This window comes from Chiloscyllium plagiosum, unplaced genomic scaffold (assembly GCF_037043375.1).
Source record: "Chiloscyllium plagiosum isolate Xiang-an unplaced genomic scaffold, Cpla_swu_hap1 HiC_scaffold_31, whole genome shotgun sequence".
In the NCBI taxonomy this organism is placed as follows: domain Eukaryota; kingdom Metazoa; phylum Chordata; class Chondrichthyes; order Orectolobiformes; family Hemiscylliidae; genus Chiloscyllium; species Chiloscyllium plagiosum.
In genome coordinates, this window is record NW_028270169.1 from 37,678,132 (window position 1) to 37,701,548 (window position 23,417).

At 40.8% G+C, this 23,417-nt stretch overlaps 1 protein-coding gene and 1 long non-coding RNA gene across 3 annotated transcripts in view; one reads left to right on the forward strand and one right to left on the reverse strand.

The window, feature by feature from the left end:
- LOC148141882 (uncharacterized) overlaps positions 1 to 23,417 on the forward strand; it is a 118,453-nt gene that overhangs the window by 38,572 nt on the left and 56,464 nt on the right. The gene's annotated exons all lie outside the window — the stretch shown is intronic.
- LOC122564093 (myeloperoxidase-like) overlaps positions 1 to 23,417 on the reverse strand; it is a 46,708-nt gene that overhangs the window by 17,288 nt on the left and 6,003 nt on the right. Inside the window, exons 3-9 of the mRNA XM_043718653.2 lie at positions 21,223 to 21,398; positions 18,596 to 18,728; positions 12,696 to 12,825; positions 11,112 to 11,318; positions 9,756 to 10,110; positions 5,636 to 5,796; positions 2,546 to 2,804 (exon numbers count right to left, since the gene is read on the reverse strand). Of these exons, the coding sequence (XP_043574588.1) occupies positions 2,546 to 2,804; positions 5,636 to 5,796; positions 9,756 to 10,110; positions 11,112 to 11,318; positions 12,696 to 12,825; positions 18,596 to 18,728; positions 21,223 to 21,398 (1,421 nt within the window). The remainder of the gene's footprint in view (positions 1 to 2,545; positions 2,805 to 5,635; positions 5,797 to 9,755; positions 10,111 to 11,111; positions 11,319 to 12,695; positions 12,826 to 18,595; positions 18,729 to 21,222; positions 21,399 to 23,417) is intronic.

The following is a 23,417-nucleotide window of genomic DNA, read 5'->3' on the forward strand; positions in this document are numbered from 1 at the left end:
GCCACTCCTCACAGAGTTTCTATTGAGGAAATGGGTAACAATGCCTGCTTCACCCACTATTATGGTAGAAATAACACAAGCAAGAGAGCAGGCCAGGGAATCAGGTCTAATAGAAGATAATAAAAATTGCAGCAAGGTTGAATACATGTTAATGGTTTTTTGGGCACTCCTGTTCCTCTGGGCTAATCCTTGTTTGCAGCAACAGACTGAAAAATCATTTCATATAATTAGAAGCAAAGGGCAACTAAATTAGTGGCATCTAAAGAGTTACAGAGTCATTGAGATGTATAGCATGGAAATGGACACTTCGGTCCAACTTGTCCATGCTGACCAGATGTCCCAACCTAATACAGTCCAATTGCCAGCACCTGGCCCATATCCCTCTAAACCCCTCCTATTCATGTACCCATCCAGACACCTTTTAAATGCTGTATTGTACTAGCCTCCACATTTCCTCTGGCAGTATATTCAAGACACGCAACACACTCTGCATGAAAACATTACCAATTAGGTCCCTTTTAAATCTTTCCCTTCTCACCCTAAACCTATGCCCTCTAGTTCTGGACTCCCCCACTCAAGGGAAAACAACTTGTTTATTTAACCTATCCATGCCCCTCATGATTTTACAAACCTCGACAAGGTCACCCTTCAACTAGGCCCAACACAAATTCGGCTAAACAGTTTCTGCAAGCAAGGCCTGATGGTATGCAAAGCTGCCAAGGTTACCATAGATCAAAAACAAACAAGGATTAGCCCAGAGGAACAGGAGTGCCCAAAAAACCATTAACATGTATTCAACCTTAGAGTGAAGGGATGACACTTTGGAATTAAGATGAGGAGAAATATTTTTAAGCCAAAAAGATATTAATCTGTGGAACCCATTGCTGCAGAAGGCTGTAGAGGCCAAGTCATTGAGTATATTTAAGACAGAGATAGATAGGTTCTTGATTAGTAATGGCAACAAGTTTTACAGGGCGAGGCAGGAGAATGGCTTTGAGGAATATCAGTCATGATCGAACAGTGGGGCAGACCCAATGGGCAGAATGGTCTAATTCTGCTTCTATAGATGAAGGTATATGCATTTTATGAGTTATAAACTGGTCAAACATTCTTTTAAGAATATTTCACAGGTAACACCTATGTGCTCTGTGGCCTCTTCCATGCTCAAATTCTTTGACTTGTGGCCTGTCTCCTTCGTTTGCAATCTCTCCCAGTACCTACTCTGCCACTTGTGGCCTCTTTCTGATCTGATCCAATGCTGGAGTCCCAATGTGAGCTGACAAAAAGTTCTGTGGTTGCCAGATGCAACAAGAAATGAGAATGTAGAATGACATAGGAGAACAATTCAGGATGGCATGGTGGCTTAGTGGTTAACATTGCTGTCTCACACTGCCAGGGACCCAGTTTTGATTCCAACCTCAGGCGACTATCTGTGTGGAGTTTGCACATTCTACCCGTGTCTGTGCGGGTTTCCGCCCACAATCCAAAGATGTGCAGGTCAGGTGAATTGGCTGTGCTAAATTGCCCATAGTGTTAAGTGCATTTGTCAGGGGTAAATATAGGGTAGGAGAATTGGTCTGGGTGGGTTAATTTTTGGAGGGTCGGTATGGACTTGTTGGGCCAAAGGGCTTGCTTCCACACTGTAGGGAATATAATCTGATCAAGAAAGGGACCATGGTATTTTGAAATGTGGGAGTTCAGCAATGTAAGATATTAAGGCGGATAGGTTAAGTTTAATAGGCTGCACTGTGGCACAGTGGTTAGCACTGCTGCCTCACAGTGCTAGGGACCCTGGTTTGTTTCTAGCCTTGGATCACTGTATGGAGTTTGTACATTCTCCCTGTGTGTGGTGGTTTCACAAGGTGCTTCAGTTTCCTTCCACAATCCAAAGATGTACAGGTTAAGTGGATTGGCTATTTCAATTCCCCCGTAGTGTCCAGTGAGGTGCATGTTATGCACCTTAGCCATGGTATAGTATGGGGAGGGTTGGAATGCTCTTCAGAGTGTTGATACACCGAAAGGCCTGTTTGCATACTGTAAGGAGTCTTTGATTCTAAATGCTTTCGTACTTTCTGATAAGAAAGGCCCTTCCCTTGTTATAGCTTTCTCATTGATTTGTACAGGAATCTAAGTTTCATTTGTACAGGAATCTAAGTTTCATTTAAAGCTGTTTCACTTAAGGTTGCAATTCTCAGAAATGAAACCATAACCTTAAATAAGGACTACCTGTGTTCAACTCTATTTGACATATCACACTTAGAGCTTGAACTTAGTTACTGTAATCATGAGTCTATTTGCCCATTACTGAAGTGGAAGATTGCTCTCAGTCTCACTGTAATGTCTCAAGATGAGTTTGCTGCTTGCAATATTTAAAAGGCATCTGGATGGGTCTATGAACAGAAGGGATTTAGAGGCATATGGGCCGGGTGCTGGCAGGTAGGACTAGACTGGGTTGGGATATCTGGTCAGCATGGACGGGTTGGACCGAAGGGTCTGTTTCCATGCTGTATATCTCTATGACTCTATATTAAAGATTGTTACCTACCTTCCTTGATCAGTCTCCAGGGAGTGAAGAAAGCCTTGTGCAGTTCAATGTTTTTGAACTGAGGATGTTCCTGGTAGTTTTCATTAAGGCGGAATAGCTTTGGCTGAATGATAAGATGCCCAAAACGGAAAGCTGCTGTTGAGACAACATTGGCAATACCAGGATCAATAAATTCATTATAGGCTTCATAACGTGGGAGATATTTCTTTGTTGCTTCATTCCCAATAAGCAATGGAAGAAAGTCTCTGTAGGTTATTATCTGTAGCAGGAAGAGAAGTTATCAGTGTAGTCAGAATTGAAAAAGGATCAATAAGTATTGTATTAGAAAATGATCTCTGTGTCGCTGGATATTAATCGGTTACATCTCTGGCACACTCAGAAGGATTCAAGTTTCCATCACTGTTGTGTTTTGGAAGTGAGAGTGCATATACATTGCTCTTTACCCTGATACTTAAGATATGGCAGTTCAGAAAGTAATGATTGGGTACAGAAATTCAAATTGGAATTGGAATATTACAGCACAAAAGGAGCTCAATTGACCCATTGTATCTGTGTTGACCTTCTGAAGGATTGATCAACAATAGAGTCATAGAGTCATAGAGATGTACAGCATGGAAACAGACCCTTCGGTCCAACCCATCCATGCTGACCAGATATCCCAACCCAATCTAGTTCCACCTGCCAGCACCTGGCCCATATCCCTCCAAACCCTTCCTATTCATATACCCATCCAAGTACCTTTTAAATACTGCAATTGTACCTGCCTCCACCACTTTCTCTGGCAGCTTATTTCATACATTTTCCACCCTCTGCATGAAAAAGTTGCCCTTTAGGTCTCTTTTATATCTTTCCCCTCTCACCCTAAATGACCAACATTTCCTAAGAGCTCTGCCCCGGATGCTTATTCAAGTTTGATTCAAATTTCCTTTTGAGTGTCTCAATTTTAAACCCATCTCCAAGTTATACATTGCAGATCTTAACCGTTTGCTGTGTAAAAACAGTTTTCTTCCTGTTGCCATTGCTTCTTTTAGCAATTACCTTAAATCAGCATCCTCAGGCTCACAATACTTCCACCAATAGGAAAAGCTTCTCTCTACATACTCTGACTAGACATTGTATAATTCTGAGCATCTATCAACTCTGGTGTAAGCTTTCTCTTATCTGAGGCAATTTGTCCAATCAATCTATTAATTAAAGTTTCTCACTACAGGAAACATTATTGGCATGGTGGCTCAGTGGTTAGCACTGATGCTTCATAGTGTTAAGGCCCTGGGTTCAGTTCCACCCTGGATGACTATCTGTGTAGGGTTTGCATAATCACCCCCCCCCACCACCCCGTCACTATGTGGGTTTCCTCCCACAGTCCAAAGATATGCAGGTTAGCTGGATTGGACATGTTAGGTTACTCTGCAGCTTCCAGGGATGTACAGGTTAGGTGGGTTAGCCATAGTTAATGTGGGGCTGTGGCATCATAGGTCAAGGTGGGATGCTCTTCAGGGTGAATAGTGCAAACTTGATGGGCTGAATAGTCACTATCTGCACTGTAGGAATTCTATGATTCTCTTGAATTGTTTCAGCTCTCGTTCCAAACATTTTCACGTCCTTGCAAAGAGGTGGTGACCAGAAATGGATGTAATATTCCAGTTGAGACTGAACTGCAGTATTATACAGCTCTAACAAGAGTTCCTTGCTTTCAGATTCTATGCCCTGATTCATAAAGTTCATGCTTCTGTGTGCTTTATCAGCTGCTCACTTAATCTGTGTGTCACCTTCAATTGTTAATGCATCCAGTCTCTTTGAGACTGCACTACTTCTGGAATCGCACTCTACTTCATATTGTGTCTTTATGCTCTTCCTATCGAAATAAATGACTTCTAATGCTTGTCACAAATAAATCACATTTCTCCTCAATAAATTTCATTTACCATTTCACCAACTTGTCCATCTTTAAGTTTAACACCAACATGATTCACAAAACTTTCAAGTTTTATATCATCTACAACATTTGAAATTGTGACCTCTACATTAAGATCTGTGTCATTAATCTACACAGGATGAGTTCTATGGAGCCCAACACTATAAACCTGCTCCCATCCGAAAAACAGTCTTTTACCAATACTCTGTTTTTGTTCATTCAGCCAAATTCATTAAAAGTCATGTTGCTACTGCCTCTTGTTGGACATGAGATCTAACAATCTTCATAGATACATTGTACACTTGATCAAATCTGTTAATCTATATCCTCCATATGAACCTCTTATGAAGCCTTCGTAATACCTCAAAAAACTCAAGCAAGTTCAACACCATTTGTCCTTTGAAAAATTATGCTAGCCTCCCTCAGTTATTCTGAATCTGCCAAAATGAGATCTCCACTGAGATTGAAATGACCAACTCCATTGCTGAGCTTGCCTTTATACTTTTTTCTGAACAAGTGTGCAACATTGGCAATTTTATCAATTGCTGGCATTCCAAGGTTGGAAAATTAGAGACAGTTCCTCCACAAAATGGATACAGGCTTCCATCAATATCCTAGAATACACCTCATCCCATTCAGGTTCCTTATCAACTTCAATACATTCGAACGTTTACCACTGCAAGGAGAAGTCTTCTGAACGCAACAGGCCATCTTAGCTCAGATACTGACTGGAGAACATGGGTACCCAACTATCTGACACTATAGCCGGGCAACCCACTCTGCCCTACTGTCTGACCCCAGAGCAAGACATGCCACAGTCTTGACCTCAAAACATTGATACCCGATTGTCTTGACCCCAGAGTGTGGACACACCACTGCCTAACCCCAAGGCTGGGGTGCACACTTGCAGTGGATCATTTCAATTTCTAACCTCATTCCCCTGGAAGCACATGAGCAATAAAACATTGTTTATCTGCAATTAGCTAGGAATATATTCATCAACATTGAAAGTCAAGGTAGCATTACATCAACAAATGTCAAGTGACCAGAAACAGGGAAAACAGGTCAAAATAATTGAACAATTTATAGTCTGATTAAATGTGATGAACCACAAACTTAATTAAAGATAGCCCATATTTGTTCCTACATATGTCTAAAAGACATTTTCTCTTTACCTGCTGAAAAGCTCCCAGGATTTTTCTCGCTTCATGATAGGTCGTATCTCCGCTCCAGTGAGGGTTCATTCTCTTCAACTCTCTTGCTAAACGATTGTGTTCCCGGAGAAACACTGTATGTAATGATAACAAGGCTAGCTGTTCATTCACTCGTACATCTCCTGTGGGAAGACAAATGCATTCAAGTTTACAAGTGGTAGGTCTACAATCCTTTACAATGTTACTGACAAAAGAAAAAAAACCTGTAGAAAAATGAAGGTAGCTCAACACAACCTTCCCAAAGACAACTAGGGTGGGCACTAAATGGTGGTTCATCCAATATCACCAACAACCCATGAATGAATGAAAAAAAAAATCTGAACATGGATTTAAAAGATTGGAGATGGTAGGAGATCTTGATAATTTTACAATGCATAATGGTGAAAATGTGGGAGGATTACTGATTGCAGTTAAACCAGCAAGACTGTAGGACATCATTGAAAATGTAGGGCACCAAAACCTAATGGATACAGTTTATCTTCACCAGAGATTTTGGGACTCTAATTTTGAAAAGGAAATATTAAGGGCAAAATATTAAAGGATCTTCATTTTTAAGTCACCTTTCACAAAATCAAGACATTTTAAAGTAAGCTGTAGACAATAAATATGCTGAAGTGGAGTCATAGAGATGTACAGCACGGAACCAGACCCTTCAGTCTAACCCATCCATGTCGACCAGATATCTCAACCCAATCTAGTCCCACCTGTCAGCACCTGGCCCATATCCCTTCAAACCCTTCCTATTCATATACCCATCCAGATGTCTTTTAAATGCAATTGTGCCAGCCTCCACCACTTCCTCTGGCTGCTCATTCCAGTCATGCACCACCCTCTGTGTGAAAACTTTACCCCTTTGATCTCTTTTATATCTTTCCCCTCTCACCATAAACCTATGCCCTCTAGTTCTGGACTCCCCGACCTCAGGGAAAAGACTGTCTATTTATCCTACCGATTGCCTCTCTTGATTTTATAAACCTCCATAAGGTCACCCCTCAGCCTCCAATGCTCCAGGGAAAACAGCCCTAGCTTAGTTAGCCTCTCCCTCTGGCTCAAATCCTCCAACCCTGGCAACTTCCTTCTAAATTTCTTCTGAACCCTTTCAAGTTTCACAACATCCTTCCAATAGGATAGAGACCAGAACTGCATGCAATATTCCAAAAGTGGCCTAACCAATGTCCTGTACATCCGCAACATGACCTCCCAATTCCTGTACTCAATACTTTGACCAATAAAGGAAAGCATACCAAATGCCTTCATCACTATCCTTTCTATCGCTGTTATAATATAGGAAATATAGCAGCTTAGTTGTGCTCAGTAATAGTCCATAAATAGCAAGAGATAATGGTTTACATTATAAACTTTGAGTGATAGTGGTTGAGTGACAAATAGCGATCTAATGAAGCTTCTGCTTCAAAGTAGTGCTATGAGATAATTTACATCAACCTGAGAGCATGGATGGGATTCTGGTTTAATATAGCATCCAAAGCATGGCACCTGTGACAGTGGGGCATTCCCTCAGTACTGCACTGGAATATAAACATGGACTACGTGCTCTTGTCTCTGGGATAGTAGAGTTGAAACCACAATTTAAAAGACTCAGAGATATAAGAGTAATCAACAGAGGATTAAGGATGGAGTCACAAAATGTACCTTTAGCCTTGTAATAATATTCTCACCATTGAAAACAAAACGTAAAGCTTCATTCTGGAAACTGGACAATCTAGGCTGGGATTATTGTAGTTTTACATTGAGAGAATGCTAACATTGCAGTATGGGTTGCACTGAGGAAATGTTACTTTGTCAATGATCCTACCTTTCAGATGAGATGTAAACCAAGGCTCCAGGAATGTCTCTGGCCATCTTCCAACTCTTGCAAAATCAGTTACTACTTGATAACTCCTAACACCTTTCTTTCTATGTACAGTAAATTCCTGTGATGCGTGTTAAACGATTGTAAAGCTGGAGCACTGCATGTAAAAAGAATGTCCCGTACATTCTTCTCTCTGATTGACATACGATTGGAAGTAGAGACCCTCAACATTCCTATTGTTCATCATTTATCTCTCAAGCCGTACCAGAACAAAATCTGATCATTTATTATATTCTGTGACAGTCAATGTGGATTGGTTTTGTGCTTCAATAAAAGTCTGAAAATGAGAGTTTAACTATTTTATGCAAATTGGCAAGAAGAAGAGCTGAATATTATTTAAATGGAGAAAGAATGCTGAAGGATTTGGACAAAGGAAGTTGGTGCTTCTCGTACATAAATGCTAGATTCCACATTCAGCAGGCTAATAGGTAATTGTCACAATGTTGGTCTTTTTACAAGGTTACTGTGCCCTTGAGGTTTTTCCAGATCGGGGGAAATTGGCTCAGCTCTAACTACGCTGGTTTTGAGGTTTACAGGGGCCCTTTACTTTTATCCCGAACAGATAATGCCTCTAGCCTAAGGCTTTCATATCTTAATAAAAAGGTATAATCAAAGGGGAGTGGCCAGCTAGCTGGTAGCTAGCCTTCGTTTAGAGTAAAGATTTTGATTCAGTTCAGCAGCAGTGTATGTGAAGAAAGGCTGCTGGGGCAAGTCCAGCCGGGTATTCTCTCTCTCTCTCTCTCTAACTTCAAGCCTGTCAGCCCTGGCTTGTTTCATTTTTACTGTTTATGCTAAGGGATGTATTTATTGGGACTGTTGCAAATTGTGTCGGAACAGCATCATTAAGTCGGGATGGTCTGTTGGATTTTTGGATAAGATAAGTAATCCAGTATTCTATTTTCTTTTCTTTGTGTTTCATTCTGTAAATTAGAAATAAATTATGTTTGTTTAAACTTTGGCAGTCGGATCAGCTAATTCGCTCCAGGAATATCCAATATACACTTACCTAAACAAATAGCAAAGTTACAGTGTGGGCTACCTGCTTAAAAATGTTTTGAGGGTCTGGCCTGGTCCATAACACAAGGCAAATGGAATATTGGCCTTTATTGAAAATGGAATGGAGTATAAATATAGGAAAGCCTTGTCATAACTATACAAGATACTAGTTAGATTACACACAGAATACTGAGAACAGATTTGGTCCCCTTACTTAGGGAAAAACATACTATCATTGTAGGCAGTCCAGAGAAGGTTCACTAAGTTCAGCTTAGGTTAGGACAGCTTCCTTATGAAAAGGATTTTAGTAGCTGGGCTTGTATTCAGGAGTTTAGAAGAATGAGAGAAAATCTTATTGAAACAATAGGATTCTTAGAGAACTTTACATGGTAGATAGGGAGAGATCATTTCCCTTTGTAGGAGAGTCTAGGACCTCTCAGGCAAAATCTCAGAGTAAGAGGTTACCCACTTAAAACAGTTATGAGACTTCTTGGATTTCTTCTCTCAGAGGGTTGTGAATCTGTGGGAATTCTATATCACAAAGAGCTGTTGAGATTGGGTTATTAATATATTCAAGGCTGCGATAGAACAACATTTTACCAGTAAGTGAACCAAGTGTTATGGGGAAAAGTCAGAAGTGGAGTTGAGGATTATCACATCTCATCCCAATTAGCAGGCTTGAATGGCTTACTTTTTGAGTCTAATGACCTTACTTTGCCAAGTGCCAAAAGATGGAACGTGCATCATAAGCACCTCACCACTAACACCACACAAGCTGCAACATCCAAGTTACACAGGACAAACAAGTTTGTACCTATAAAGATACATTTCTGATCTGCCCAGCTCAAAACGAAAAGCAGTGACTGAATGGATAATGAAAAAGGCAGTGGTGGGGTATTGCCCTTTTTGTCTTGCTATTGCTCAATTCCTATTAGATTGCTATTTTCTTCAGACTTTACTGTGCAAAGTAAATCTTTGCAATGTGCAAAGCTTTGTGCAATGTTCTCTCATATTTCAATTATTCTTGTCTCTGGCCATCTTCCAACTCTTACAAAATCAATTACTACTTGATAACTCCTAACACCTTTCTTTCTATGTACAGTAAATTCCTGTGATGCGTGTTAAACGATTGTAAAGCTGGAGCACTGCATGTAAAAAGAATGTCCCGTATAAAAGTGACTTGAGACAGAAGTTCTTAATCCAGCTAATACTCACCAGCCAAAAAACATGGAGTTGAATTTTCACTGGTTAAACAACTTTCCCCCATACTTCCACAAAGGTTGCTTGAAATGGTGTTAAATGGTAAATATTCTCGTCCATTGTCAGAGTATTTCTCATTGACAGCCAACAGGCCAAGTTCATTAGTGAGGTTTCTGAGTTTGTTGGCCAAACAGTCTGTGCTGCCATAGACCTCATTCACATCAATGAAAGCAGTAAGTGCATTGATCTGCTGACGAGTGTTGACATCTCCAAATAATGCACCCAGCTCACCGCTGCCACACGCAGGAGCTGACCGGAAGAACGGCAAGCATTTAGTTGTGTCCTTGATTCTTGTGTCACTTGGAGGGATCTGTCAGGAAAGATCAAGGACACTTTAGATCAAAGTGAAAGAGGCTCTGTCTGCAGTCAGTGACTGGGACAATTCTACAAGGAATTGTTCTGCATTCTGTTGTTCACAGAATAAATAACATGGAGCAGTTGACTTCAGCAATTGTTTAATATTGCCTGGTGACACCAAGGCACATAGTCAGGAAGCTTACAAAAGATAGGCAAATAGGTTCAGAACAGATAAATTAAAAGACTAAGCAATAGTTGGTTGATTTTAATGAGAGTATAACACCATAAAATAATGCAGGTTAATGCAGAATAGGAACTATGCACAGGCAATGAATAAATGCATGTTTTTAAAAGCACAAATTTAATCATTTGACAAGAATGTCTTAACAAAGAATAGCTGTGATAAGTTACAAATACATAATCAAGGATAGACACAATTCAAGACATAGCTCAAAGAATAAAGTACATTAACTATAAAAATTCATTGATGAAATCATTGGATTTGACTCCAGACATGGACTTCTTGTTGATTTAGTGGAGAGTGTTGAAGAAGAGTGCAAATGAAGATTCTAAGAACACAACTGAAAAAAGACACATCAAGTCGGTATTACAGAAACCCCATGTTCTATTTCTTTTTAACCGCAATGGGTAATCTGACACTATAGCTCCAGAGTATAATAACAGATCTATCTTCTACTGGTCTCAATTTTTCTCAATAATTCATCGATCAGATGCCACATGGTTCCTCACTCTACTCCCAATTCCACCTTAGTCAATATTTCAATTACTATAGAAGAATTCAGTTCCATCTCTCATGATCTATTATGAGTAAAGACTGTTGGTCAAACCAGGTCAGAGGGTATCGTTAAGAATTTTGAACTGGATCTCCAGGAAACATTTGAATACTCTTAATTTCACTGGTGAGCCGATAGAAAATGCTTGGATCAAGGATGCAAGGAAGGGAAAAGATCACATGCTATACAAAGAATTTCAGGAGTAGAATAGAGGTCTAACCTTAATTGGGAAACAAGGACTTTGCTGAATACAAGTTCGGTCACAATTGATGCCATCATTGAAGGTCTGGAGGCTGCCACTAAAAGGGCTTAAACTCATGTCGTGATCAATCCACTGACCCCATTGCATAAAAAAATGACTTCTTGTTAAATCTGAGACCACATCTTTATTGGCTGTTCTCAGGATAACATTTGACACTTGTCGAACCTGGAGGAAAAGTGGAAAACATTCATCACATGAAATCATGTCAAGGCTCATTCATCAATGATATATCTACTGTCCTCTCATCTGCTCTTCTACAACATGTTCCCGACTAAGAAAACATTAATAAAGACTGAAACCCCATGAGAACACAAAGAACATGCCAAGCTAGAGACATTCAATAGCAGACTGGGATTTTCTTTTTATCTTGTCCAACCAGTGGACCATTTAATACACCATTGCATTGTGGTCTTTCCAATGATACTGCAAATGTATATTCAGTTACTACTGCATTAAAGAGTCAGTTGTGTTTTGTGTCCACATCCACTAAGACAGTGTTGAACTGTTGCAAAGAGAGCTCATAAAATAGCATTGAACACTGAAAGGGTAAAAGTGAATTTCATCCTGTCTGACAGGTTAACTCTAGGTGCAGTAGGGTGTAATGTGTGAGATTTATATGCATTTTAATATCATTTGCTACAGGCTTCAGATTTGTTTGGTTTTCAGGGCCCTTGATGGTTTAAAAGTATGAAGATACATTTCCTGGAAAGTGTTCACAGTGGACCAGTGGACAAGGTAAAGAATGAAATGCCTTAGAATTTCAGTCAGAAGGATCTGAATAGGGTTTCTTTTTTGTTTAGAGGAAACATGTGTCATTTGGAAACAAAAACGTTGCTTTTTGGTTTCAGTTTGAAGAAGTCACACGAGGAATTAGATGTGTAAAGCAGTTTCTCCTGAAGAGAGAACATGGTTTAGAGTGGTTAAGGTACAAGTTACCTCAGTATAAGCAGTTTGAAAACTCCACACCCAGAAATATTTAGTTAGACCCTGAAGTGATTATTTGAAGCCAGGAGAGTCAAAGCTCAATCAGGTGAACACTCAAAGAAGAGGCTATCCAACTTTTAGGACTGGGAGTTGAAAGAAAAATTAGGTCAATCCATAAAAGTGACAGAGAATGGGTTCTTTCTGGTGTTTGGGGGGTGATGTTGGAATAAATGGGATTGTATGTTACTGAGTGTTTTGAAATCTTATAGTTTGTATCATGTGAAAATAGTTTTGTCTATTCGGTTTGATCTTCTTTTGTCTTGATTAATAAATGATTATTAAAACCAAATCTTCAATATTGTAGGTCCGTGGTTCAGTGACAGACCACCTTGTTATATTTAAAGAACATAAAATATAATCTATCCATGATCTAATTTGTTCAGTAATAATATCAGCTGGGGTCATAAAGAAGGTACACTACACTAGCACACCTCATTACCTGCCCCAAGTATGATGCTGGTATATTACTGGTATATTACTGGTGACCGCAAACAGACAGCTCTTTTATGGATAGCATAGAGATTTTGATTTATTTTTGCCTGATTTGCAAACAATTACCAGTGGCAGCCGGAATCCAAAATGCAGCCTGATTGGAGTCCAGCCCAGTGGAAGTGAAAACCCATCTTCATAGCGAGCTGGGAGCCATCGGCTGAGTGCAATGTTGGACGATCCCAGGCGAGGCTTCCTCCTGGAAGTCAGGAAAACAAAATGTTAAACTTCTTTTCATCAATGTACCCAATCCAAAAATAGAACCCAGTCTAAATGAAACTCATACAAGTAATGTTTCTACAACTGAAGGATGAATAATAAAAGCATTTAAATTTAGGCTCACATGTATTCTTGTGAGAATGAAGCCAGTAGATGTCAGTGTAAACTTGATTTCCAGGCATAGAGTCATAAGGTCATAGAGATGTACAGCATGGAAACAGACCCTCTAGTCCAACCCATCCACGCCGACCAGATATCCCAATCTAGTCCCACCTGCCAGCACTTGGCCCATATCCCTCCAAACCCTTCCTATTCATATACCCACCCAGATGGCTTTTAAATGTTGCAATTGTACCAGCCTCCACCACTTCCTCTGGCAGTTCATTCCATACACGTACCACCCTCTGTGTCCCTTAGGTCCCTTTTATATCTTTCCCCTCTCACCCTAAACCTATGCCCTCTAGTTCTGGACTCCCTGACCCCAGGGAAAAGACTTTGTCTATTTATCCTATCCATGCCCCACTTGAGTTTGTAAACCTCTATAAGGTTTCCCTGGAACCTCAGCCTCTGACACTCCAGGGAAAACAGCCCCAACCTGTTCAGTATCTCCCTTTGGCTTAAATCCTCCAATCTTGGCAACATCCTTCTAAATCTTTTCTGAACCCTTTTAGGTTTCACAACATATTTCCAAGAGGAAGGAGACCAGAATTGCACGCAATATTCCAACAGTGGCCTAACCAATGTCCTGTACAGCCACAACATGACCTCCCAACTCCTGTACTCAATACTCTGACCAATAAACGAAAGCATATCAAATGCCTTCTTCACTATCCTATCTACCTGTGACTCCACTTTCAAGGAGCTGTGAACCTGCACTCCAAGGTCTCTTTGTTCAGCAACACTCCCGAGGACCTTATCATTAAGTGTGTAAGTCCTGCTAAAATGCAGCACCTCTGAATTAAACTTCATCTGCCACTTCTCAGCCCATTGGCCCATCTGATCAAGATCCTGTTTTAAGCTGAGGTAACCTTCCTCGCTGTATACACTACACCTCCAATTTTGGTGTAATCTGCAAACTTACTAACTATATCTCTTGTGCTCACATCCAAATTATTTATGTAAAAGTCAAAAAGTAGTGGACACAGCTATGCTATTTGTAGTTTTTATAAATGACTTGGATGAGGAGGTTGAGGGGTGGGTTAGTAAATTTGCAGATGACACAAAGGTTAGAGGTGCCGTTGATAGTATCGAGGGCTATTGCAGGCTGCAGCACAACATAAACAGGATGCAGAGCTGGGCTGAGAAATGGCAGATGAGTTCAATCTGGATAAATTCAAAGTGATGCATTTTGGAAGGTTGAACTCGAGTGCTGAATATAGGATTAAAGACAGGATTCTTGGCAGTGGGAAGGGACAGAGGCATCTGGGTGTTGAAGTACATAGGTCCCTCAGAGTTTCCACCCAAATGGATAGGGTTGTTAAGAAAGCATATAGTGTTTTGGCTTTCATTAACAGGAGGGTCGAGTTTAAGAGCCACGAGGTTTTGTTGCAGTTCTACAAGTCCCTGATGAGACCACACTTGGAATATTGTATCCAGTTCTGGTCGCCCTACTAAAGGAAAGATACAGAAGGTTTGGAGAGGGTGCAAAGAAAATTTACCAGGTTGCTGCCTGGACTGGAGGGCTTGCCTCATGAAGAAAGGTCAACTAAGCTCGGACTTTTCTCTCTGGAGAGAAGGAGGAAGAGAGGTGACCTGATCGAGGTATATATGATAATGAGAGGAAAGGCTAGAGTCAATAGCCAGAGGTTTTTTCCCAAGGCAGGGTTGAATGGCATGAGGGGTCATAGTTTTAAGATATTAGGAGAAAGGTATGGAGGGGACATCAAAAGAAGAGTAACAACAAGATGGGGTACTGGGCTAATGGTCGGATACTTGGTAGTGTGGATGAGCAGAGGGATCTTGGTGTCCATGTACACAGATTTCTGAAAGTTGCCACCCAGGTAAATAGTGCGGTGAAGAAGGCATATGGCATACTGGCTTTTATTGGTAGAGAGATTGAGTTCCGGAGTACTGAGGTCATGTTGCAGTTGTATAAGACTCTGGTGCGGCCGCATCTGGAGTATTGTGTGCAGTTTTGGTCGCCATACTATAGGAAGGATGTGGAGGCACTGGAACGGGGGGCAGAGGAGGTTTACCAGGATGTTGCCTGGTATGGTAGGAAGATCGTATGAGGAAAGGCTGAGGCACATGGGGCTGTTTTCATTGTAGAAAAGAAGGTTTAGGGGCGACTTGATAGAGGTGTACAAGATGATTAGGGGTTTCCTGTTCCCTAGATGCTGCCTGACCTGCTGCGCTTTTCCAGCAACACATTTCCATCTCTGATCTCCAGCATCTGCAGACCTCACTTTCTCCTCAGGGGTTTAGATAGGGTTGGCCATAAGAACTTTTTTCCACGTATGGAGTCAGCTATTACGAGGGGGCATAGCTTTAAATTAAGGGGTGGTAGGTATAGGACAGATGTTAGGGGTAGATTCTTTACTCAGCGAGTCGTGAGTTCATGGAATGTCCTGCCAGTAGCAGTGGTGGACTCTCCCTCTTTATGGGCATTTAAACGGGCATTGGATAGGCATATGGAGGATAGTGGGCTAGTGTAGGTTAGGTGGGCTTGGATCGGCGCAACATCGAGGGCCAAAGGGCCTGTACTGCGCTGTATTTTTCTATGTTCTATGTTCTAAGGTTCTTTATGCAGAGAGTTGTGAATGCATGGAATGCATTGCCAGCGGTGGTGGTGGAAGCAGAGTCATTAGGGACAGTTAAGCGACTGCTGGATATTCACGTGGATTGAGGGGTATGTAGGTTAAGTTATTTTATTTTACATTAGGATTCATTCTCGGCACAACATCATGGGCCAAAGGGCCTGTACTCTGCTGTACATTTCTATGTTCTAACCTCCAGTGTACTGCCACCTCACCTGTGACTATCGATGATACAAATATCTCAGTAAGAGGCCCAGCAATCACTTTCTTAGCTTCCTACAGAGTTCTCAGGTACACCTGATCAGGTCCTGGGGATTTATCCATCTTTACCCATTTCAAGACATCCAGCACTTCCTCCTCGGTAATATGGACATTTTTCAAGATGTCACCATCTATTTCCCGACATTCTATATCTTCGATGTTCTTTTCCACAATAAATACCGATGCAAAATACTTGTTTCGTATTTCCCCAATTTTCTACAGCTCCACTCAAAGGCCGCCTTGCTGATCTTTGAGGGGCCCTATTCTCTCCCTAGTTACCCTTTTGTCCTTAATGTATTTGTAAAAACCCTTTCAATATTCCTTAATTCTATTTACCAAAGCTATCTCATGTCTGCTCTTTTGCCCTCCTGATTTCTCTCTTAAGTATACTCCTACTGCTTTTATAGTCTTCTAAGGATTCACTCGATCTATCCTATCTATACCTGCATCTACCAGAGTTCCTCAGCATCTCAGAAACCTGTCTAAATCGCTCCACGTGATATCAAAGGATGATCAGGGGAACTGGATACTGCAAAGGCTATGTACCCTGACAACATTCCAGCAATATGAGTGAGGACATGTGCTCTAGTACTTGCGCACCCCTCGCTAAACTGTTCCAATACTGCTCCGACAATAGTATCTCCCCGATAATGTGGAAAATTGGCCCAGATATTGTGAGCGTGTTGCTGGAAATGCACAGCAGGTCAGGCAACCTCCGAGGAGCAGGAGAGTCGATGTTTCGAGCGTAAGCTTTTCATCAAGAGCTTATGCAAAACATGTCGACTCTCCTGCTCCTTGGATGCTGCCTGACCTGCTGAGCTTTTCCAGCAACACACTCTTTGACTCTGATCTCCAGCATTTGTAGTCCTCACTTTCTTCCAATTGGCCCAGATATGTCCTGTACACAAAAGGCTTGACAGACCAAGCTAGTTAATTACTGCCTCATCGATCTACTCTTGATCATTAGTAAAATGATGGAAGGTGTAATCAACAATGCTAACAATCAACAGCATGACAGCAATAATCAGCTCACTGACACCCTATTCATCTTCCACCAGGATCACTCAGCTCCTGCATTACTATCACTGAATCCCCAATATCCTGCTGGTTACCTTTGATCAGAAACTGACCTGGACTTGCCACACAGGTACTGTGGCTACAAGAGTAGGTCAGAGGCTGGAAATCCTTCAGCGAGCAATTCACGTCTGAGTCCCCAGTGCCAGTCCTGCATCGACAAGGCACAAGCCAGGAGTGTGATGGGATACTTTCTACTTGCATGGATGAGTGCAGCTCTAACGTCAATTAAGAAGCTTGATACCATTCAGGATAAAATAAACCAGTTGTCTGGCACCACATTCAGAAACATCAAATCCCTCTATCACCAATTCTCAGTAGCAGCAATGTGCACCATTTACAAAGTGCAGTGCAGAGGTTCACCAAAGACCCATACAGAGTGTAGTGATTGTAACGAGATCAGCTAGGTGGACATCATAGAATATGAGTTCCCTGACTAGGGCTGTGAATCTGGTCCAATCAGGGAGCTCTGGCCGACAGATAAAAAGAGGAGTATCAGACATTCTGACACTCTGACAGCTGGTTCTGAGGGAGCTGGACCAGTGTCAAGGACTTTCCAGGTGTAAACAAAGGCTGAGTTTGTGACGGGATACCAACATCTGGAGTTATTTCACACATCAGTTTCCAAATTCACAATCACTTCCATCTAGAAGAATACAGGGAACAGATAAATGGGAACACTACCACCTGGACGTTCCCCTCCAAGCCATTCACCATCCTGACTGGGAAATACGACACAGTTCTTCAGCGTCATTGGGACAAAATCCTGGAACTCCTTGTCTAACAACATTTTACAATGTCAAAAGGAATGTTGTGCTTCAAGAAGACAGCTCACCATTGTCTTCTCAAGTGTGGCTATAAATGCACAGGAAATGCTGGCCCAACCAATGATGCCCACAATCCATGAAAGAATTAAAATAAACTCAAAAATTCATCTATTAATTACAATGGTTTAAAGGAAGTATAACTATAGTAAACACAAACTAGATGTTACTTTGAAATTAGAAGGGTACTGACAAACCAGTGAAAAATTTACAACTAAATTGTTGATGGAGATGTTTCAAGGTTCTGGAGGATTCAACAGACAAGGGGCCGTGCAATTTATAAAGTTACAACTTCTTGTATGGTTCAGGGGCCAATCTACACTTTGTGTGATTTTAGATTCCCTCCAGTGGAATCAGACCCTTCGGCCCAACAAGTTCACACTGACCCTGAAAATAGAAAATGCCCAGAAATACCTCAGTAGGAAAAGCTTCACTCCCCCAATGTACATCTATCCAAAGTAACAGGTATCTATTGTTACAAAGAAAAACTCTGGCTTTGTGAAATCTTTACAATCCATCTTGGTTTCCAGACCTTCTCCTGTTCTATCTCTCACTCTTCAATTAAGACTGTTGTCAGCATTGAAAGGTCCCCTGCTTTAAGGTGATGTCAAATGGCTGTGAAGAAAGGTCACATTTTTTTTCCACAATGTTGCTTGCAGCACCAGCATTTTCTGTTTGTATTACAATGATATAAATGCTTGTGAAGACATGGTCTATTGTTTATCATGAGTAGATGTTAATTAAGATGAAGATTAAAACATTTAATCAATGGCTGTATTTGCTTAGCACTCAATCACTGCAATGGATAGTGGTCACCAGCAGCATCAGTTCCTACCTGTTGTTACACACAGAGGTGAAAGTCCTGTATCGGTCTGAAAAACAGTCGTCTTTACATATTGGAGGTTGACGTATGGCCAGACAGCCTGTGACACGTGCAATGGTATCCAGGTCAGCTGGTGTTAACAAATCTGGAGGAAAGACACAGTCGTTAACCAGTTCTGATCTCTGAGAAATTCACACACTAAAAGTGTAGCAGTTAAACAACAATCTGATTTTCCGTTAGCAGTAGTACCTTCTGCTTTGTTGATGAGTACAAATGGTTGCACCAGTCCAGGTTCTGTGATTGTAGGTTTGAATTGTAGTATGACCTGCTGTTATGTGCCACTGCCAACTTTGACTTTATTCCACACAGCCTGCGTGAGAAATTCATGGGTTCTCAAACAGGCTGCTTCCAGGCAGATCTTGTAAGTGACAGTCTCTCACATTGGACAACAGCTGCAGGTTAGAGCCAGGAAAGTACCAGAGCAGGAATCTGAAATCCTGGGACAGATTTTCCTGGGAGATTCTCCTCAACCTACCTTCAAATGTGCTGGAGGTGAGTTGTAATACTCAGTAGATGAAACGGGGTCTTGAACTGAATATATCAGTAAAAAATGGAATGTCTTCCCTGTGGTCAGACAGCATGCAGGAAACTGCTAGTTGGACTGAAGCCAGTCACTAGTGATCTTCTGACTTGTATCATTCACTCCCTGGCCTGAGTCTGCACTGTCCCAGGCTGATTGTATTTTTGGGAATGGAACCTATTCTCGCATGACTCAGTTTCTAATATTATTGCAAACTCTTAGCGATCATGGAATGGGGTCGAATGAAATAAGTCGGTTGAATTGCCAAATACAGCAAGTGTTTCCTCCAGGTTTCTTTAAATAGTTGAGGCGGAATATGTGAACCATTTAGAGACACCTATTTTGATCAGTGAGGTGACTCTAAGTACTGGCATCATCCATTTATTGATCACATCAATATTTTCCTTTATACTGCAACCAGAATCCCACCATTTCTGAAAGCGAAAAGCAATGGAGAGACTCCAGCTGGTTCCTCGACATCAAACTGATGCGGGGATAAGTGCGGCCTTCACGATTGGATTGCACACTGGAAGAACTCAGCACATGCTCCAGGAATGTGAGAATATTTCTGAAGCATCCAAATAAAAAAATGGACTAGCACGTGCAGCAGACTGCAAAACACTTTCTTTTACATTCCACCTCGCATGTTATGGTTATCAGGAAGTCTTTTTGGATTTATTTTCTTTTGGATGTGGGTGTTGTTGGCCAGCATTTGTTGTCTGCCCCTGCTTGTGAATGGTCTGCTAGAACATCTCAGAGGGCAGTTCAGAATTAATGACAGTACTGGAGAGACACAGAACCATAGCCATGAAAGGATGGTAGATTTTTTGCTCATGAAAGGACACTAGTGAACCAGATGGATTTTTAACATTATAACACATGATAATTTAATTCTCATGATTCCTATAATCAGATCTATGTTCTGTGTCTTTATTTTACTTGAATTTAAATGTCATCAGCACTGTGCTGGGATATGGACCCTTGTCCCAGAGTATTAGCCTGGGTTTTTTGATTACTCAACCAATGAAAGAATGGCTAACAGGAGACGTAGATTGAAACAAAAGCAAAAAAAATTGCCAGAGAAACTCAGCAAGTCTGGCAGCACCTGTGGAGGGAAAGCAGAGTTAATGTCTCGAGTCCAGTCACCAGACTGTGCTTTCCATGGATGCTCCCAGAGCTGCTGAGTTTCTCTAGCAATTTTGGTTTTTGTTTCAGATTTCTAGTGCCTGCAGTTTTTTAGGTAGTTTTTCTTTAATTAGATCTAGATTGACCTCTGTTTTTATTGATGGGAGTCATGATTTTCTCTTTTTCAGACTTTGTGGGGCAGGCAAGCTCTGCACTGATTAATCTACTGACTCCTGCACTGACAAAATTCACTGGATCACTCAATTAACTGCTCAGTGCTGACCAGGCAGTTCCTCAGCCAAAGGCCAGGAGTTTCTGGGTCTTATAGAGTGCCAGTGACCTTTCAAGGCTCCATTTGCAACATAACTTTTTTTTTGCCTCTTTCAGGAGTGAGTAGCATGGGGAGAGTGGTCAGAGGCCAGTGTAGGGAGTAGCTTTCGGAGTCCTTCAACTTGCCGCCTTCATCCAGACCTCTGATTTCTCCAGATTGGAGGGAATACAGCTACCAGCCACCCTCACACCTGACAGATAGGTGCCTGGATATCTGGGTCATCTTTCTCACCTACTGGAAAGGCAGGCAGTTGAGGAGAAGAAGGCAAAAGAGGGAAACGTGATCTGAGGGAAGAAGTTTTATACAGATAATGGTTAAGATGTAGAATGCAGTGCCTGAAAAGGGTGAGGGAGGTTCAATCAAAGCTCTTAAGAGAAAACTGAATTATTATCTGGAAAATAAAACTGTGCAGGGTTACAAGGAGAAGGCAGGGGAGTCACTGTAAGTAATTTGCTGCTTCAGACAGCTAGTACAGACACAGCAGATCAAATAGTGTTCTGTGCTATAACATTCTATATTTGCTTCTTATGTCACATTCACACTAGCCTGGTTGGGTTCAGTTTGTGTTTCACTCATCTGTGGATGAAACACTTCTAAACTGACCTGATGCATTCAGGGACCGCTTGTGGATTCGATGAACATTGCGTTGAATAAGGTGCATTGCCATTTCCATGTACTCTGCTGACCGCACTGCTCTCCTCGTTTCTGCGAAAGGTTGCTTAAAGAAACGCAGAAGGTCAGTTGTTCTCAGGGACCTTTTTCTCAGTTTCTCCTTGTGTCTGGAAATAAAAGAGCTCAGACTAAATGGAGACATCTCTCAGGAAGTCAATGTATAAATATGAACCTGGGATACAATACCACTGTGTTAAGTAACAGCTTGTTACTTAAGAACACTAGTTTCAGTCACTTTTGATTACAGTTTCCCAACACTGATCATTATATATTATCTTTTTTTTCACTAACAACGTGATGAGATGGGATTAATTATAAAGCTCTTGGTAAAGGATTATCTAGGCAAAGGTATTCACAACATAATAGAATTTCACATTCAGTTTGAGAATGTTCTGCTAAACATTACGTAATCTGTGGTTAACTTTGGGAGTTAATGGTTGCATCTAATTGAAAGCAAAGGCACATAAAACCATGAAGGTTAGTGGTATGTCAGTCAGTTGGAAATTTTTAAGGATCAGTGGGAGAAATTGAAGTCTGAGAGGAAACAAACAAGAAATATAAAAACACACAGTTAAAGCTTCTGTAAACATTTGAAAGGAGAAAGACTAGCTAAAATCAGCATTGGTCTCTTAGAGGAAAGTAATAATGAGGAAATTGAATTAGTAAATGAAAGAGGCTTTGAAATGTCTTCATAGCTGAAGATATAAAAAGAAACTCAAGATCAGTAGAAAATCAAGAGACAAATGAACAGAGGAACATAACACAATCACAAACACTGGAGAAGTAGGAATTGATACGTCATTAACAAGGCAAAAACAGAAAATGCTGGGATAATCCAGCAAAACTGGCAGCATCTGTGGATAAAGAAATAATTTGAGTCCAGTATGACTCTACTTTAGAACTGAAAGGGGATGGAAAATGGTGACTTTTATATTTTTGACAGAAGTGGAGGGGGCAGATGATGTGGAGACAAAAGAGTTGCTAATGGTGGTGAAAGCAAAATAGAAATTTAAAATGTACATCAGTTAAGGTGTGAAAGGGAGAAAAATGAGTTCTTTGCACTGACAGGAATGTAAACAAAACATATATAAGACAATGCTGCAGGATTGGTGGGGAGAGGAGGGAAGAGAGAGAGAGAATGCAAGAAAATGGAAGACAGAGATCATGTGGTCAGGCTTTGAAGCTGTAGTATTCAATATTGAGTCTGAGAGGTTGTCAGGTGCCTAAGTGAGAAATGAGGTGTTGTTCCCTGAGCTTTCATTTATTGTTAAGATGCTTATTGTGTATTGTTATTGCTCATTATAAACATGGCTCCCTGGATCAAATGGCCTGTATCCTAGGTTCTTACAAGAAGTAATTGTTTTATTGGAATCTTCTAAAATTCCTTAGAACCTGAAAAGGTGCCAACAGATTAGATATCCTGATAATGTAATAATTCTATTCAAGAAAGAATTTAAAATAGAAAACAGGAAACTGTGGTCAGTTAGTGTATTATTTGTCATTGAGAAAATGTTCATATTCCTTGTTAAGAGGGGGGAGCAAGTTGTTTAGAAAATCTTTAGGAAGTCTTATTTGACAAATATTTTATAGATCTTTGAGGATGTAACATATAGCATGGATAAAGGAGAACCAGTGATGTAAAATATTTAGATGTCCAAACGATATTTGATAGGGTGGCTTGTCAAGGTACAGAATAAGATCTTATTATATTGAAGATAAATATTAGTATGGAGAGAAGTCTGGCTAACTGACAGGAAACAGTTAGGAAAAATGAGTTACTTAAAAGATGGCAAACTCTAACTAGCAGAGTACTGAAGCATGAACTATTTATGAATAATAACTTAGGTGAAAGGGCCAGCAGAATTGTAGCCAAATTTGTTAATAACATGAAGATAGGTAGGAAATAAATTTGTGAAGAGGGTAAAAAGGGTCTTCAAAGGAACATAGATAGTTTACGTGACCGGGCAGAAAATGGGCAGATGTGAGTATACTCGGGTGGAGTGGTGGTGGTGGATGAAATAGCTGTCCATTCCAGCAGAAATAATGGAAAAACACAATATTATTTAAACAGGGGAGGACTACAAAATGCTAAAGGTTAGCAGTATCTCAATATCCTTGTTTATGAA